Raw genomic sequence first — 16,802 nt, forward strand, 5'->3', positions numbered from 1 at the left:
GCCCCCATGTTCTGGACATGGTTGAGACACCAATAAAAATAAATGGTGGTGAACAGTGGTGGCCCCTTTTCCCCCACGTTATTTGCTTGTGGTTTGGCCGCCAAGGCCATACCCACATGCTAACCGCAGCTTCAAGTCTTCATATACTTTGGTTTCTTAGTTGGGTTTCTACTTTGTACTCTCGTTATATGGTGACTGAATACTACAAACTATGGAGGACCCACCAGAAAGAAAACAACACCAAATGAGATCGATATTGGAATCGGAATATACCCACCATTTGGTTTATGATTTTTGTTATTAGAATGACGACGATTCGATCAACGAAGGGAAGCAAGTGTATTTGTTAACCAAAAATTAAATAGGAGTCATCGCAACCCACCATGTCTTCTTGCAAAAGGCTAGGACCGGCCCCACCCTCTATTGAGGTGGGTTCTATGGGTTAGTCCGCCCATGAAGGACAACCCCAGACTCGGACCTCAGCACACGCTATCCAGGAGACGCTTGACCATCACAATTATGGTTTGAAGTCGCGGTCTTGGTTATTCGATCAAAGGCTCACGAGGGACATCAGTCTTGACTCTTATGTTTGGCCTCGATAATGAAGGATACGTGAAATGAGATAATTAAATTTTTTAAAAAATTATAAAAATATTATATAAATTATATGCAATTAAATAATTAAGCTCAAAAAATTAAAAAAAAAAAATTGTCTCACATTTGACATTGTTTAAATAATTATAAAATCATTTATTTAAAAATTAATTATGATAATTCTAAGAATTAAAAATTATTTTATTTCAAATATAATGATATTTATACTAAAAGAAACACAATCAAGAATTAATTTCATGTTGAATGATAAGAGGCTCAAAATCATCATTATCAATCTTATAATGAGTATTTAAATTGGGACCGTAATTTTTGTAGTGATGATACGATTGAAAGAATTGTTCATAACTTGAATATGTTATCTGAGATGATTGATTTGATGATCTATAATAATAATAATAATAATAATAATAAATATTACTTCAAAAGTTGTTTGGGCTTAATACCATATTGATAGTATTCCAAAATCCGGATAGTCAATGTTGTTGCTACTAAAAGATTTATCATATCCATGGTAGCCACTATCTCATTTTATGGTATTTGAATATCCCTCAAGATGCATCCTTAGAAATCAATTAAAATAATTTCTACTAAAAGTACAAAAAGAGTTATCAAACTCTTTAAAGTTATGATATAATCCAACATCTACTCCTTTGAAATGTTGCCTTGATCCTACACCCAAAGTCTAAGAGTGCATCAATACGATGAGAATTGGATCTATGATAATCATGGCCATTGAAATAATCCTCATTATTGGAAAATGTTTTGTCTTTCCAAATGCTTTTGTTGTTCTCATATCTTTGGTTTATATCCATGATCTATATTTTGCTCGGCATGGTAATTTTTGTCTCCTCATGCCAATTGTATGTTAGGATTTGTTTAACATAATAACCACTATCAGTGCCACTATCTCCTTCACTATCCTTACCATGCCACCAAATTGATTGTTGATGAATCACCACTATCGACATCAATTTTGTTGATACTCAATTGTGGTGAGGTAAGTGAATCATGTCCTCATCTTTCTAGTGATTTTTTCCTTTTATAGACTTCCCAAAAGGGGTATGGTTTGCGTTAAACTTGATTTTTTCTTTTCTTTAGTTTCTATCATGGCAAACAAGATCGATGGGTTGAAACCAAGAATTTTGGAATTGCGGGTTCACCCATTATTGAATTGTTTGCTTTTGAAGGGGAACCTTTGATTTGTCTAGAAATTTTTTGATCTTTTGTTGTGATTTGAAAGAAAAAGAGAATCTTCTATTTGACTTTTTTTAAAAAAAAAATTGTAACTTAAATTAATTTAATCAAGTTAACTTGGAATTTCAACTGAGTCAATCGAGTCTTAGCCTCACCAATTTAGTGTTGAGTTTGTGCATAAGATTATATCTAGTATCAGACTCATCGTGATGAGTGTTGAGGCAGAAATGACTTGACCAAGTCGTACCAGACTCGACTAATACTTTACATATATATATATATATATATATATATATATATATATATATAATTTGTTGTGAACAAAGTATGAAATTTCTCACATATTTAGTATAATTTGAAAATCGTTGTATAATTTATAATTTAGTAAGTAATTTTTTATTTCCTTATTAATAATATTTATGATTAAAATATTTAAAATTTATAAGTAAAAATATTATATTACGTTGTTAAATATAGAAAATAATTTGTATATATATTAAATGTTGTATTAGTATTATTTTATAATATATTTATACATATTTGTTTAGTTCTTTGTTGAAACTATAAATTTAACTTTTTTTTAATTAAAATTATTGTTTTAGAAAATGAGTAATATAGAAAATTGACAAAATAATTAAAGAAAATCGATAAGTATAGATTTATGATTCATGTGATGTGTATATCTCAACTTGAGATTATGTCCAAGGCTGCAACTTGGGTGGGTTGGTTGGGTTGATAACTAACCCAAACTCAATCTGATTTAAAAAACGATAAACTTGAGTTCAACCTAAGCCTAACTCAACATTATTCCTGTAAGTTCAAGTTGAGATGGGTTGGTCGGGTTGATTATGTTGATTGGGTTGCATAATTTAAAATTCATCTATAATAATTTTTAAAAAACATTTTTTATATATTTATATTAATATTAAAATATTAAATATGACAAAATTTTAAGATAATAACAAAAAAGTAAAAATAAATCTATATATATTTTTATTGATATATTATATTTTGATATTTTTTTTCTTAAAAATCTAAAAAGAAAATGAATATTATTATATAAGATAATATATATTATAAATATTATTAAAACATTAAACTAGGTTCAAGTTAAATTCAGGTTATCCAAACCTTGGCTTGAACCAAATCTAAATTGAGTTTGAGTTGAAAACAGTTAACTCAAGTCTAACCCAATTATTAAAAATGATTGTCCAAGTTTACTCAAATGTTGGCTTCGGGTTGGGTCAAACCAACTTGCATAAGTTGTACCCCTAATTATATCCTATGAATAAGAGATATAAAAAAGAGATAAGATAATATATATAAATATGGAATATATTCCATATTATATGTAATCATCCAAATATAATCTAATTGAACTTTTACATGTGATATGTATATGTCTCAACTTGGAGATATAAGGGATATAAAAAAGAGGTGGAATAATATATCTTACAATTTATCTGATCCCAAATTTAATTGAAGATGAGAAAAATAAGTGATGAAATAATTTATCGTATCCCATCACAAACAAACATGGAATAAGATGTATTATCTCATCTTTTATTATATTCTATGTTATAACTTATGTCTAGTCAATAAAACATGACCAAAATGTAAAGATAAGTTAAGCTTATACATAAAAGTATATGATACTTAACATGATTTAACTAATCATGTCTGCATTCATTGATTAAAGCAAAATACTAAACCATAGTATAGAAAATTATAAAGGAAAGAAAATTTAGATACAGCACCCAAGTCATAAAACAATCTTCTTTGTTTCTAGCATCTATATCCAAAACCCAAGTTCTACTTTATTAGTATCTTTGACTTTTCGTCGTTTACAAGTCATCTCAATCCCTTTCATATTTTCTTTCCTCATAACTTGAATATTTATAGAAATATTGATAATACTTTTTTTTAAAAAAAAATTCTATAAAGAAATCTACTTCGACAAGAAGATACAAATATATAAAATATTTTATAATTTTTATTATTAAAGCTTTCTCCAACATTGCTATCTTTAAACATAATCCAAAGTGAAACAGGAAAACATTAATGCACAATCTTAGCCTCTTGCATTTCTCTTTCATATGCTCTTTCACACTAAATTTGAGTCTTTGCACATTTATAAAGAGAAATTTTATTACAACTTGAAATTTGAGTCATAAAAAGTTTGAACTGCAATATTAAATCAAAGGTTTGACACCGACAAAATAAGTAACCTAGTTGACAATCAAGATTTCCACATTAAATTTATTTGAATTAAATTTATTGATTTTTTTAAATAAAAAGAATATATGAACCTAAAAATCAGTTTAAAGGATGAATTGAAGCCCATTGCTATATTCCACAAATATATTCATTTAGAGCCTTTTGGAAGAACTTTCATGTCTTTCTCACACACACATAGTTAAGTTTTTTTATTTTATTTATTTATTTATTTTTTATGTTCTTAACAAACTAATATGACTTAGTATTTATTTTCTATTTTTAAGTTTTGTTAATGAAAAAAAAATGTTGGGTTATGGTTAGTGTGGATATATATAGTTAAAGAAGTATTTTTTAGTATTATTATATTCCAAACTAACTTTTAACAAAAAGAAAATAGGAAAATTATGGGAAAAATAAAATTCAAATTCAGATCCTTCACAACTTTATGCACTTTTTAAGTAAAGAATATATATGTATATATATCATATAAATACACACACCCATACCACACAACTAAGATATAATATTATGTTGTCATCAATATTACTCAAGTTTTAACTAAATGGATATGTTCATAAAATTATATAATGCATTGTTGTTTTTTGCTTTAGCAAAAAAATATGTCTTTACTTAAATATAATCCTCATTTAGAGCTTTCTTGTTTTTTTCATCTTATTTTGTTATATCCAAGGTCTTTTTCATTGTCATACGACATCTTATCTTTACGGTTCATGGATGCATATGAATACAATAATGACATAACTTTCACTTAAGAAACTCAATAAAATAAGGTAGGCATATATCATTAAGAGAGCAATTTGTATTATCATCTACCTAAGTAATGAACCATGCATCTTTCAATAAAGTTTTAGAAAGTCTCAACAATAAAAATTAATGGACAAACATGAAGTATGGAGTAATAAGCATTACACCCACATTACACTAACCACTTTTGGTAGGCAAACCTAACAATATTCAATGATAGAAAGTTTTACAAATTCAAAAATGGTAAAATACAACTACTATATGTAACTCATCATAATCATGAAAGGGTTGGAAACCAATTGGAAAGAAGTTAAAAGCTACTTTGTATATGAAAGAGATTGGTAGGCAAACCCAACAATATTCAATGATAAATTTTTTTTATAAATGCAAGAATAGTAAAATCCAACTATTATATGTAACTCATCATCATCATTGAAGGGTTGGAAATTAACCAATGGGAAAGAATTTAAAAGTTACTTTGGATATGAGACATCTTAGGAAAAACTATACTTAATTAGTTTGGAGAATCTAATAGTTGGATTCATGATTGAGTTAATTGCTTTATTATCAACTTACATTGCAATTTCTTTTTGTTCAAAGTCTAGGTTCTTAATTGATTTATCTCTTATAGTTATAAATTTCCAATTATCTTTCAACCATGCTACATCTAATCTAAAAATTAATCTTCAAGTTCAATTAAACTCAATTTCAAGATTCCCTAAAGTTGCAAATTTTAATTCAATATTTATTAGAATATTCCACTATGTAACTTTGATTTATCAAAAGTTCATCATGTACTATTTATGTCCAAATTGGTGATATAAATGTTTTTAACCATTTACTACTATTTCTAACACAAAAATTTTATATGCAATTGAAAAAATTGGATATGCATATTTTTCTTCTCCTTTTCATTTTCCATTTGCATTTGATTCTTTAGAAGACATATATGAAACGCTTGAGAACTATGCTATTTCTATTAAAAAAACTTGTCAACACAATGGTAAAACTCAATTTTATTAATTGAAAATGTTGTCTTATCCTTATGGTTGGGATTTGAAGCTACATCAATAGAAATTTTATAATTCGAAATTGATATTTATTTATTTTTATATATTTTCTAACAATTAACAAAGCTTTAGTTTGTTCGAGGCTTTATTTGATTTTTTTTCCTAACCCATATCTTTTCTTAAAAAATGATAAAAGAAAAAAAAAAAATCTAAAATTATATTAGTTTCATGGTAAAATTATCTTTTAAAAACCAATTTCAATATTTGATTTGAAGGTGTCTTTTAAAAGTAATATTATGTTTACTAAAATTGTCTTTTCAAAACACATTTTCAACTTGCATTTTCATTTTATGTAGCAAAACATCGCATATGTGTTTTATAGATTCAACCTATGTATATATATTTAAAAAATAAATATTAAAATAAAAAATTTCAAGTTAGTCTTATATCCATGTCAAAATAATAAGATGTACATATTTAGAATTTCCACATTGTTTGATAGTAAACTCAATGAATTAAATAAGTTATTATAACTAATGTCTAAGTACATACAAAGATGATTAATTTTTCAATTTTTCCTCTCAATTACCTTTATCATAGAATTAATGATTGTGTCATAATTCTTTTATAAAATTGAGAGTATTTGAATGTGTACATGTTTGTGTTGGGGTATAATAATGTTTCTTAAGTTTGGAGATGGGACACCTAAATGATGGTTTTTAAAATAGGTTTGCAAAGTGTGATGTTGAAATGTCATAAAAGATTTGACCAACTTTCATTAGACACTAATTAACTTGTTTTTAGATGAGGTAATCAAATCCCAATCCAACAATTGGTATTAGAGTGAAGGATTGTGGGTTCAAATCACAGGAGTATTATTTATATTTTGTTTCTTGCAATAAGACATTAAATACATCTCATACAACTAACTTGTATTTTCAAGAAATTGTGAAGCTGCATGGCATTCCAAGTATTTTGGTTTCTAATGGAGATTCAACGTTCACTTGTTATTTTTAATGTACTTTTTTGGAGGAAGATTATGACTACTCTTAGTTTCAACTCCTCTCGCTAACCTTAAATAGATGCTCAAATAGAAGTCACCGATTGAAGTTTAGGAGATCTCTTAAGATGTTATGTGGGGAAGGATATTCAATCTACTAATTGGACTAGTAAGTATAGTCCTTATGGAGTAGTTTATGGTCGAAGTCCCATAATTCTTTTGGAATTAGATCCTCTTCCAACCACTCGTCTTTTCAATGGGGATCTTGAAGAAAGGGTAAAAAGCATTAGGGGGCTTCACAAACAGGTTCAAGACATAATCTCATGCAAAATGAGAAGTATAAAAGAAGTGATCATAAGAATAGAAGACATGTTGGGTTTAAGAAGGAGATTTAGTGTGGTTCATCTTTGAAAGGAACACTTTCCACTTGAGAAATATGCTAAGATCAAACCAAAGGTTGATGGTGCATTGAGGGTACTCCAATGGATTAGTAATAATAGATACAAAATTGTACTTCTTGATAATTATGGGTTTCAACTACTTTCAATGTTTCTAATATTTCACCTCATTATGGTAGTAGCCAATAATCTAGACATGAGGATGAGTCTTTTCCACCCAGGGGAACTTAACATAGGAGTCTCCTTCTACTTAAGAATCAGAGTGTAAGGGGCTTCTAATTCTCACATTAATTTCCTAACTTTAGCTCAATTAGAAACAAATTTTGGAGCAAAGCTGGTGATCTGGCTGGAATTAATCTAGAATATAAGTTAGGTTCCTTGGAAGTGCTTGGAGGGTTGTTCCAAGTGTTGGGTACATAAATATTTTGACATTTAGAATTTTTTTTTTTTTTTTCTGCTTGGAAATAATATATCTTTATTTTAATAAAGAGTAATTTTCTCAAATAACTTTATATCTCTATGGTGGATACCATTGAGTGGTGAGTTTCAAGTTTTCAATAGACTTGAAGGACAGTGATTTTTGTATTGTTATGGAGATCATTGAAATCTTATCCTTTATTTTCCCTATTAATTCGATATCAAAGCATCATACAAAATGTCAAAGCAACATTAATGTCTTCAATCTCTATGAAAAGGATTAATTGTGCCCAAAAGCCTCATATATCCAATTTATGACTTGGGTCTCTGTGAAATAGATTAATGTCTTCATCTTCTATGCTAGGAGCCTTATGCTCTGTATTATGAAGAGATTGATTAATTGAGCCTAACAATTTCATAATGTTACAAATGTTATTGCAGCTGCTGCCTTGATGCCACAAACACCTCTTTCATAACCATGATGTTCTTCTTCAACATTTTGTGTGATGAGGATGACCATCCTTGAGAACTTAGGACCTAGCCTTTAGTACCAAATTGATACCAAAATAATGGACAAAACAAAGGATAAGACTGCAATCAACTTCACAAGGATGCAAAAGTTACCACTCTTTGAGCCCACTAAAAACTTGAAAGTTACCACTTAATGGAATCCACAAAAGATAAATAGCTTTGGGAAAATTTCTCTCTATTGAAAAAGAACCTCAACTCCAACTTTTCTCTAAAAGATTTCTTAAAATTTAATTTTAATTTTGTTGAAGCTTAGGAAATTAATGCGAGAATCTGAAGTCCCTTTGACTCTAATTCTCGAGCCATATAGAAGGATACTCCTATGTCAAGCTTCTCTAGGTGGAAAATAAATTTGTGAATTGTGTTGAAGGTTTCACTAAACAAACTTCAATAATGTCCTTCACAACTTTAAAATAATTATTTTATACCTAAAAACTTAGTCAACCTCCATAAATGAAATAAGAACAAGACAATGATCCAAATGAACCACATATTCATATATGGAAATATTGGAACATATATATGAAATACTAAAAATGCCTCTAGGGTAAAATTCCACGTGTGTTGTTACATAAAAACCCTATTTATTGATTCCATTACATTCCCAAAGTATTTAGTCAAAATAAGTCAAATTTTCAATGAAAAGCATTTTTTCATAAGCAAAGCATATGATCTAGGTCTATGAGAAGTCACTCCTAGGATCTCATGGTGATTCTACTATCTAGAATATATTAAGCTACAATGCCATCACTATATTCCAAAAATAGAACATATTAAGCTTAGACTAAAGAACTACACGACTTGTAAATAGACCCCTCCATTATAAGTTCAAGGAAGTTAAAAAGATTATCTATTTTATTGATTGATCATCTATACTCTCTTGGATCTTTGGCTCATCTATGTATGATCACCTACTAAAAAGATACAAAAGTCCTTTCGATAACATAGGCCCTATTGTACTCCTATTATAGATCATAGGATCATATGCATGTGTAACTGAAAGTAATTAAAAATTCAAAATTGTGAATCTATTAATCCTTTTGAAATTAAGGAACTTACTATTTAACAAATTAATCAAACGTATTAACACTTTATAATAGTTATTTAATAAAGTTGTCTAGTTAACGATCTTTGTTCAACATAATAAGTGCCAATGCATGATTTGTGATCTTAATCACTCTGATGACATAGTCAAGTCACATTATATAATACAACAACCATGTATTACAATCAACCAAAAGAGATTGGCCACTCTTTTTTTTTTTTTTTTGGTGATTGTGAACTAGTTTTTAGTTTTGAAGGAGTTGATAACCATGAACTCCTCCTGTAATGTCTATTGCTAGACACCATAGTCATCTATAATCCAAATCTTAGGCACATTGATACAATGCTCATGTATTAAAATATATATCATTTATCCTAGATGTGAAATGAAATTCATGATATATATTTTATTAATAAAATAAAATGTAAAAAAATGGCTTTTAGGGATGAGAATTATAACTTCAAATGTCATTCATTGTTATGCATAGAAGGAGCTTTACTACTTAGATCAATTGTTATAGGATGTCATTGATTTCATCTTCATTTCTACTAGTGAAACAAAAAAAAAACTTTACCAAAAGGAGTATTGCCTATGCATTCATCCCAAAGATTCTCATTATATTAAGAGTGTTGCTTTATTAAAATCATGCGTTGGTTTCATATCCTTCCACTTCATATCATATTGATATGTTTAGCAGAAACATACAACCTATTAGAAGCTTCTTTTGTCTATTTTCCATTTGTGCCATTCCATTCTTGACCAAGATTTCAGTCCATCACAAAAGAAGCCAGTTTACCCATTCCCCCTTCTCCCTCATGCTTGTATGCCCCCTTCAATTCCTGAGATTCATTTTTGTAAATCTATTAATTCAAAAAGTGTCTTGTTTTCCTTGGACGATATATAAAGATTCCCAACCTTAACATCCAAAGCCCAATTTTCTAATATGGGATTTTCCAAAAGAAAAAAAAAAAATCAATCTAAACAAAGTTTCCAAAAATAATAAAATTTCATCATAAAAAATTTCTTAATAATAATTTATTAATTAAAAAGTCTCTCCCAATTTAAGATAAAAAATTTAGAAAGGAAGAATTTTTTTTCCATGAAGCAAAGCTTTTGAAATCTTGTTATCTTTCCTAAGAAAATGGAAATATTTCTAAACTTTCATAAAATCAATTTTGCAAAAACTCTTGATTTTGATTAAGAAATGATTTAAACATTATTTTCATTTCAAAAAGAAATTTGCAGAACTTTTATACAAAGAGACTTTCCTAATAATCATTTAAAAACTTCTTATATTCAAACTAATTATTTGTAAAAAAAAAATTTAAATGCAAAAAAATCCAATTTAAAATTTTAAATAATATAAAAAAAAACCCAATCTCATTTTCACATTCACTATCTTCATGTGGAGAATGCTTGAACAAACTTCTAAGTGACTCATTATGTAACACAATTTTTTGGAGTAGTATTTTTAACACAAAGATTTTAGATAATATCTTGGTCATAATGCACTTGAGCTTTCACTAAAAGGTATGATATCATATTTAAATACACTCCTCGTTTGTATTCGTTTTTGGAAATATGGTCTCTTGCATGAAAAATCCCTCTTTTCTTAATACTTTCCTACAACATGTTTTTCATTTTCATCATATCAATCAATTTTCATATGTTATTTTAAGAATGAAGCAATTTACACAAATCATATAATAAAGAAACAAACCAATCATTTACCTACAAAACAAATTAATCATCTTTCTATAAACATTCATTAGGCCAATCTTAACAAAAATTAATACATAAACAGAATTGAAGCAATGAGTTCACACCATCACTACTCTTGGGTATAAATCAGGTTGATTCAATCGATTTTTATGTAAAAACTTAACGTAATTGACATGGTCAGGCTCTATACAAGGTTAGATTACTTTTTGAGATTCATTTTCTTATTCTTTATAAAAATTAAGAATGTGTTTGACGATGATTTTAAAAAACCGTTTCTAGTCCTTTTAACATTTAAATGATAAAAAAATTTAAATATTAAAAATGTTATAAACGTTTCCTAAAATTACTATTAAACAAATTATAAATCCTTTCACAAGGGTTTTACTGGGCTAAACAACTTTGCAAGATTCGAATTTTTTCTTTCCTTGCCTTTTTCTTAGTTTTTTCTACGATCAAATAGGAAATTAATAAAATAAAATGGGATAACTCACATCGCATTAGAATTACTTTTGATAGCTTGAGAAAATCAAGAGAAGACAAATAACCCAAATGATGACAGCTATTTAGAGATACTTTAAGTGTAGATATGGAAAGAACTTCTTAAAGGATGGTAGCTGTGGAGATGGAAGTGGAGAGGCATATTAGAGCTTTGAGAGATTAGCTTTTTCAATTTATATATATACTTAAAGGGAAAATTGGTTTAGATTGGTTGAGTTTGTAATTTTGTTTAATAAAAAATTGAAATGACTTAATCGGTTTTCCTATTCCTCAAATTGAGCCAATTAGATCAGTTTGAATTGATTTAAGTCGAGTTAATCAATTTTTGAGTTTTCACTTAAAACTATGACTATCCTTACCATTATGGGTGGGCAAAACCAACACTTAAGGATAAAAACTCTCTCACATTTGCAAGAATGTTCTCCGATGCTCCGCCGATATCTCACCATCATGGAAAAGTTAGGAATAAGATTGGAAAGAAATTAAAAGCTTCCACTGAAATGATAGGGATTTTAGGGAAACTACACCGTACACTTTAAGAAAATCCAAGCTCTAGATTCATAATTAGGCTCCATAGACATTTTCATCACATTGAGAGGGAAAAACACTTGCAGTTTCATTATGATGGGATCTTGCATCCATGCCACCTTTGTTGATCTCTTCTTCCTATCTATCCTCTTTATTTGTCATTTATTTCTTGTAGGCTATGTTTGATGGGTAAGGCAAGGGAAAGAAAATAAAAAGAAAAATTACAAAGAAAGAAAAAAAGGATTTAAAGTCAACAAATTATTTTTATATACTATTTTAAATTCATTTTATTTAAACTTATATATAAGTTTTCAACTAGTTTTAATTATATTTGGTTTTATTTTTATATTTTTATAATAAAATTAAATATGAAAAAATTATTTTTCCTAATATTTTTTTTTCTTTTTTTAGAACTTTTGGGAATCAGATATAACCATAGAGACCAATACATATTAAAGCTCTCATTTCCTCCTATTGTCTAATCCCAAAGCACCCAACGTTTTATTATCCTTCTTGAAATGCATATTAAATGTTATCCACTACTTTCATCTCAATTGTTGTTGATAGAGACCTATTAATTATACAGTTTTGGATGCTTTTGTCGAGTATGTTTTAGGTAATTTTGCAATCTTCAACACAATTCTCATTCTTTCGGTGAGAATTCTATTTGTTTGCTCTACTACTTCATTTTTTTGTGAAGTAAAAGTAACAGTTTTCTATCATTATATGCCTTCTTGACTAGAAAATAAGTAAAACTCCTTACTACAAAATTCTTCTCCATTTTCAGTCCTCAAAAACCTCTTATTATCAACTTGGTTTGCATTATCCTTTTGTCCAAACCTAATTTTTTAATTAATTTTCTTTCTTAATTATAAATTTCTAATTCAACTCTCACATATGCTAATTAAAATTTGCAACTATTTCGTATCTGAAATAATTCAAGCAATTTTCAATTTCAATTTTCTCTATTTGTCTGTAATGTGTGAATTCCAATAAGGCTAAAATTCAATAGATAATGTTTGACAAAAATTTCTAGTAATTTATGTTCCACACTTGTAATTGATCATTATCTTCTCCACCATGCCAATAACTCTTTACAAAATTTTATCAAAAGTTCTAACAAAAACCCTTTATATAATACACACTTTCCTTCTATCTTTTTATTCTTGTTTATGTCTTTTGACTTTGATGTTATTGGTTTTAGAGAAAATTATAAAAATAAAGGCAAATTTTCCTCATGCATTGGAGTCTGAAACCTCAACAATAGAAAATTTTATGATTCAATATTTGCATTTATTTTTCCCTACAAGTAATTTTCAATCATAGAAACATGTTTGGATGGTTGGATGTAGTATAAAATATGATAAGAGAGGGGATGAGATAACATATCCTATTTCTTGTTTGGTTAATAATGGGATAAGATAAGTTATCTCATCACTTGTTCTTATATGTTTTTGATCAAATAAGGAGATAAAATAAATGATGAGATATATTATCCATATTTTTTTTTCCTTTTTTTCTTTTTTAACATTCCTTCAACATGAAATATATTAATCCTAAGTTGAGATATTATATATATATATTCTATGTATCATATATTTATTTATTTATTATTAATTTCTTTATATTACTTATTTTACAAAATAAAAAATTTTGATTAAAAAAATTAAATTTATAAAAAATATTCATAAAAATGCTATAAAATAATATATATTAGTATTATTTTACAGTATATTTATAAATATTTTTTAATATTTACATATGTAATTTTTTTTATATTGAATAATATAATATAATTTTTTAATAAAATTTAAATATTTTAATCATGAATATTAATAATAAATAAATAAATTATTATTTATTAAATTTTAAATTATTGAAAATTTTCTAAATATTAGTAAACCTCAGAGAAATTTCATATTATTTAGGAATATTGGAATATGATATAATTTTTTATTTTAAACAAATATCAAACATAGAAAAATAATATATTTTTGGTCTTATTTATTTTTATTTATTTTACAAACTAAATATAAGCATGTCATAACATATCCCAATTGATATAATACTTTATGATAATATTGGAACTAATATCGAGGGATATTATTATATTTCATTCAAAATGATATCTTATAATAATAATATTTTATACCATGGGATATGATATTTAGGACATATTCTATCTTATTTTATCCTATTGATTAAACATAACCTATATGTTTTTAATTAATGTTTGGTTGACTAGGTCTAGTATGAGATATGATCCAATATAGAATAACATACCCTCTTATATGATTGATTGATTATGAGATATGATTTATCTCATCACTTATCATATCACATATTCAATCAAACATGTGATAAGATAAGTAGTCAAATATATTATCTAATTTTTTTTTTTTGGTTTTAAACATGATCTATATAGAATATGATAATCCAAAGTTGAAATATGAGATATACATTATCTCATAGATTATAAATATATCCCTCTCATTAATTTTTCATTTTTTTTTTCAATTTTCTATATTACATTTTGTAAAACAAAAATTGTTGATTAAAAATATGCAAGAAAATATAGTGTAAAATATTATATAATATAATATTTAACATATAAAAATTGTTTTTAGATATTTAACAACATAATGTATATATATATATATATATTTTTATAAATTTTAAAGATTTTAATCATGAATATTATTAACAAAGAAATAAAAAAATAATTACTAAATTATAAATTATAAAACGATGTCCAAATAATACTAACCATGATAGAAATTTTATACTATATTTAAAAACAAATATTGAAATAGAATATAGTTTTTATTTTAAACAAATATCGAACATTGATATGTAATATATTTTTCATTCCATTTTTTTATGAATGAAACATAAACATAATATAATATATCCTAATTCATATAATATGCAAAAATATCATATCCTATTAGAAATAATATCTTATAATATACATATCCTATTTACTGGGATATGATATCGTGATATATGCATATTTTATTCTATCCTACCAATCAAAATTAACATTAATTTCTTACATTTGTATAACAATCAATTTAGATCATTTTTAGCGCTTTTCCATTTTTTATTTATGGATTTTATTTACCAAAAAGGATTATTATTATTATTTTTTTTTGGTAGACAAGATTTGGAGCAGCAATTTAATTAATAGGTTCAATATGTAATATTGTAAAGTTGGTCACCAGTACAAAATTCTTTACTATATATTAGTTTTCTTAATTAACTTAATTTCATTTTCTTGCCTTAATTTGGTGAAAAATACAACATTCCTTATAATGGACAACTTCTTCAAATTTTCTCGGAATCAATTTTCATGGAAGAAGGTATGAGTATGACCTCCACACAAAGCAAAGTAAATTAAATTAAATTGAAATACTGATCATTTGTAGAAATTTATGAGATGACAAAATGTCTAATTCATAGAGGATGCAACCACTACAACCATGTAATGATACTGCAATGCATGAAAAAGTAGCTATGGAGTTACACCACCTAGTGGAGGAAGATCATCAGTCGTGATATCATGAATGCTGCTTCTCTTCCTTTTCTTGTCCATATTCCCAGGCCTTTGTCTTGCAAAGTACTTCTGAGCATGGCTTGCAACCTGGGATGGCGTCCTGCTTATCACAAAGTTTCTAGAGATGCTTTTCCAGTCACCTTTTCCATATTTGACTAATCCTTCAAGAAACAGTACGTGCTCTTCTTCAGTCCATGGAGTCCCTTTCTTCTTCTCGACTTTTGAGCCAGTACTGCCTTCTTCTTCCTCCTGATCTTCCTCCTCTAAATCCCACCGGTCTGGAATGTACTGATCCATGCTACCGAAGTCGATCGCATCGATATCTTGTATGAGTTTTATGTAGTGTTCAAGCACATCCATGGGAGATTTTCCTGGGATTTGAGTGACAATCTTATACCACCTGTTTGGGGTATCCTCTGGAAAAATCAAAATGGCTCTTTCAAGGAGAATGTCTTCTGAGCGATTCCACTTCGAGCCAAATGACAGTGAATAATCTATGAATTGAGACATCTCCAGAACTTCAGAATTAAATAAATGTATTTGGAAATTGATCAGACTAGATATGTATTTATAAACACACAAAGCCATGATGGTCACTTGTTTTGGCAACAAAATCCAGTTTGGTCAATCTTGAATAAGAGAGAAAAAAAGATATTAATTGCTACATAGTAGAAATGGAAAAAAATGAGGCATAAACTTTTACCATGAAAGAATATCCGCAATCTAAATAAGCCAAAGCAATCCAATCCAAGCTTATCTATTTTGGTGGCAATGAATTAGAAAAAAACTTATGGTTTGTTTGAGAATTATTTTTTGAGCAGTTTTCTGTTTTTCAAAACAAAAAACATAGAAAATACTTTCGACAATAAAAAATTATTTCATATTTTTTGTTCTTAAGAATAGAAAACATAGTTGTGTTTTTAAATAATATCTTTTAATTATTTTATATTATTTTCACTTGTTTTCTGAAAATTGTTTTAAGAAATGATTATATAAATATATAGAATGATTAAAAATAAAATATTAGATATAAAAATTATTTCTAAAACACATTTAAAATATTAAAAATGGGTTAAAAACATTTTTGGTTTCTAAATAATTTTCTGTTTTACAAAAATTATAGAACAATTTTAAAAAAAATTGCTCTAAAAAACTATTTTAAAAAACTGTTTTTCAAAATTGTTTTTAAAAATAATTACCAAACAAGCCCTTAGTGAATTCAATACTGTTCCCACAAAATAATTATAATAAATATGGAAAATTTTAATGCCGAGGAGTATCATACCAAAATTTTGTAAGATGGTCATTG

General features: G+C 27.1%; 1 protein-coding gene across 1 annotated transcript; it reads right to left on the reverse strand.

The window, feature by feature from the left end:
* Positions 1-15,451: 15,451 nt before the first annotated feature.
* Positions 15,452-16,003, reverse strand: LOC117908166 (transcription factor DIVARICATA-like). Its single transcript, XM_034821822.1, has one exon. It carries the CDS (start codon positions 16,001-16,003, stop codon positions 15,452-15,454), a length of 552 nt encoding a protein of 183 aa, XP_034677713.1.
* Positions 16,004-16,802: the final 799 nt, after the last annotated feature.

Source organism: Vitis riparia, chromosome 19 (genome assembly GCF_004353265.1).
Source record: "Vitis riparia cultivar Riparia Gloire de Montpellier isolate 1030 chromosome 19, EGFV_Vit.rip_1.0, whole genome shotgun sequence".
Classification (NCBI taxonomy): Eukaryota; Viridiplantae; Streptophyta; class Magnoliopsida; order Vitales; family Vitaceae; genus Vitis; species Vitis riparia.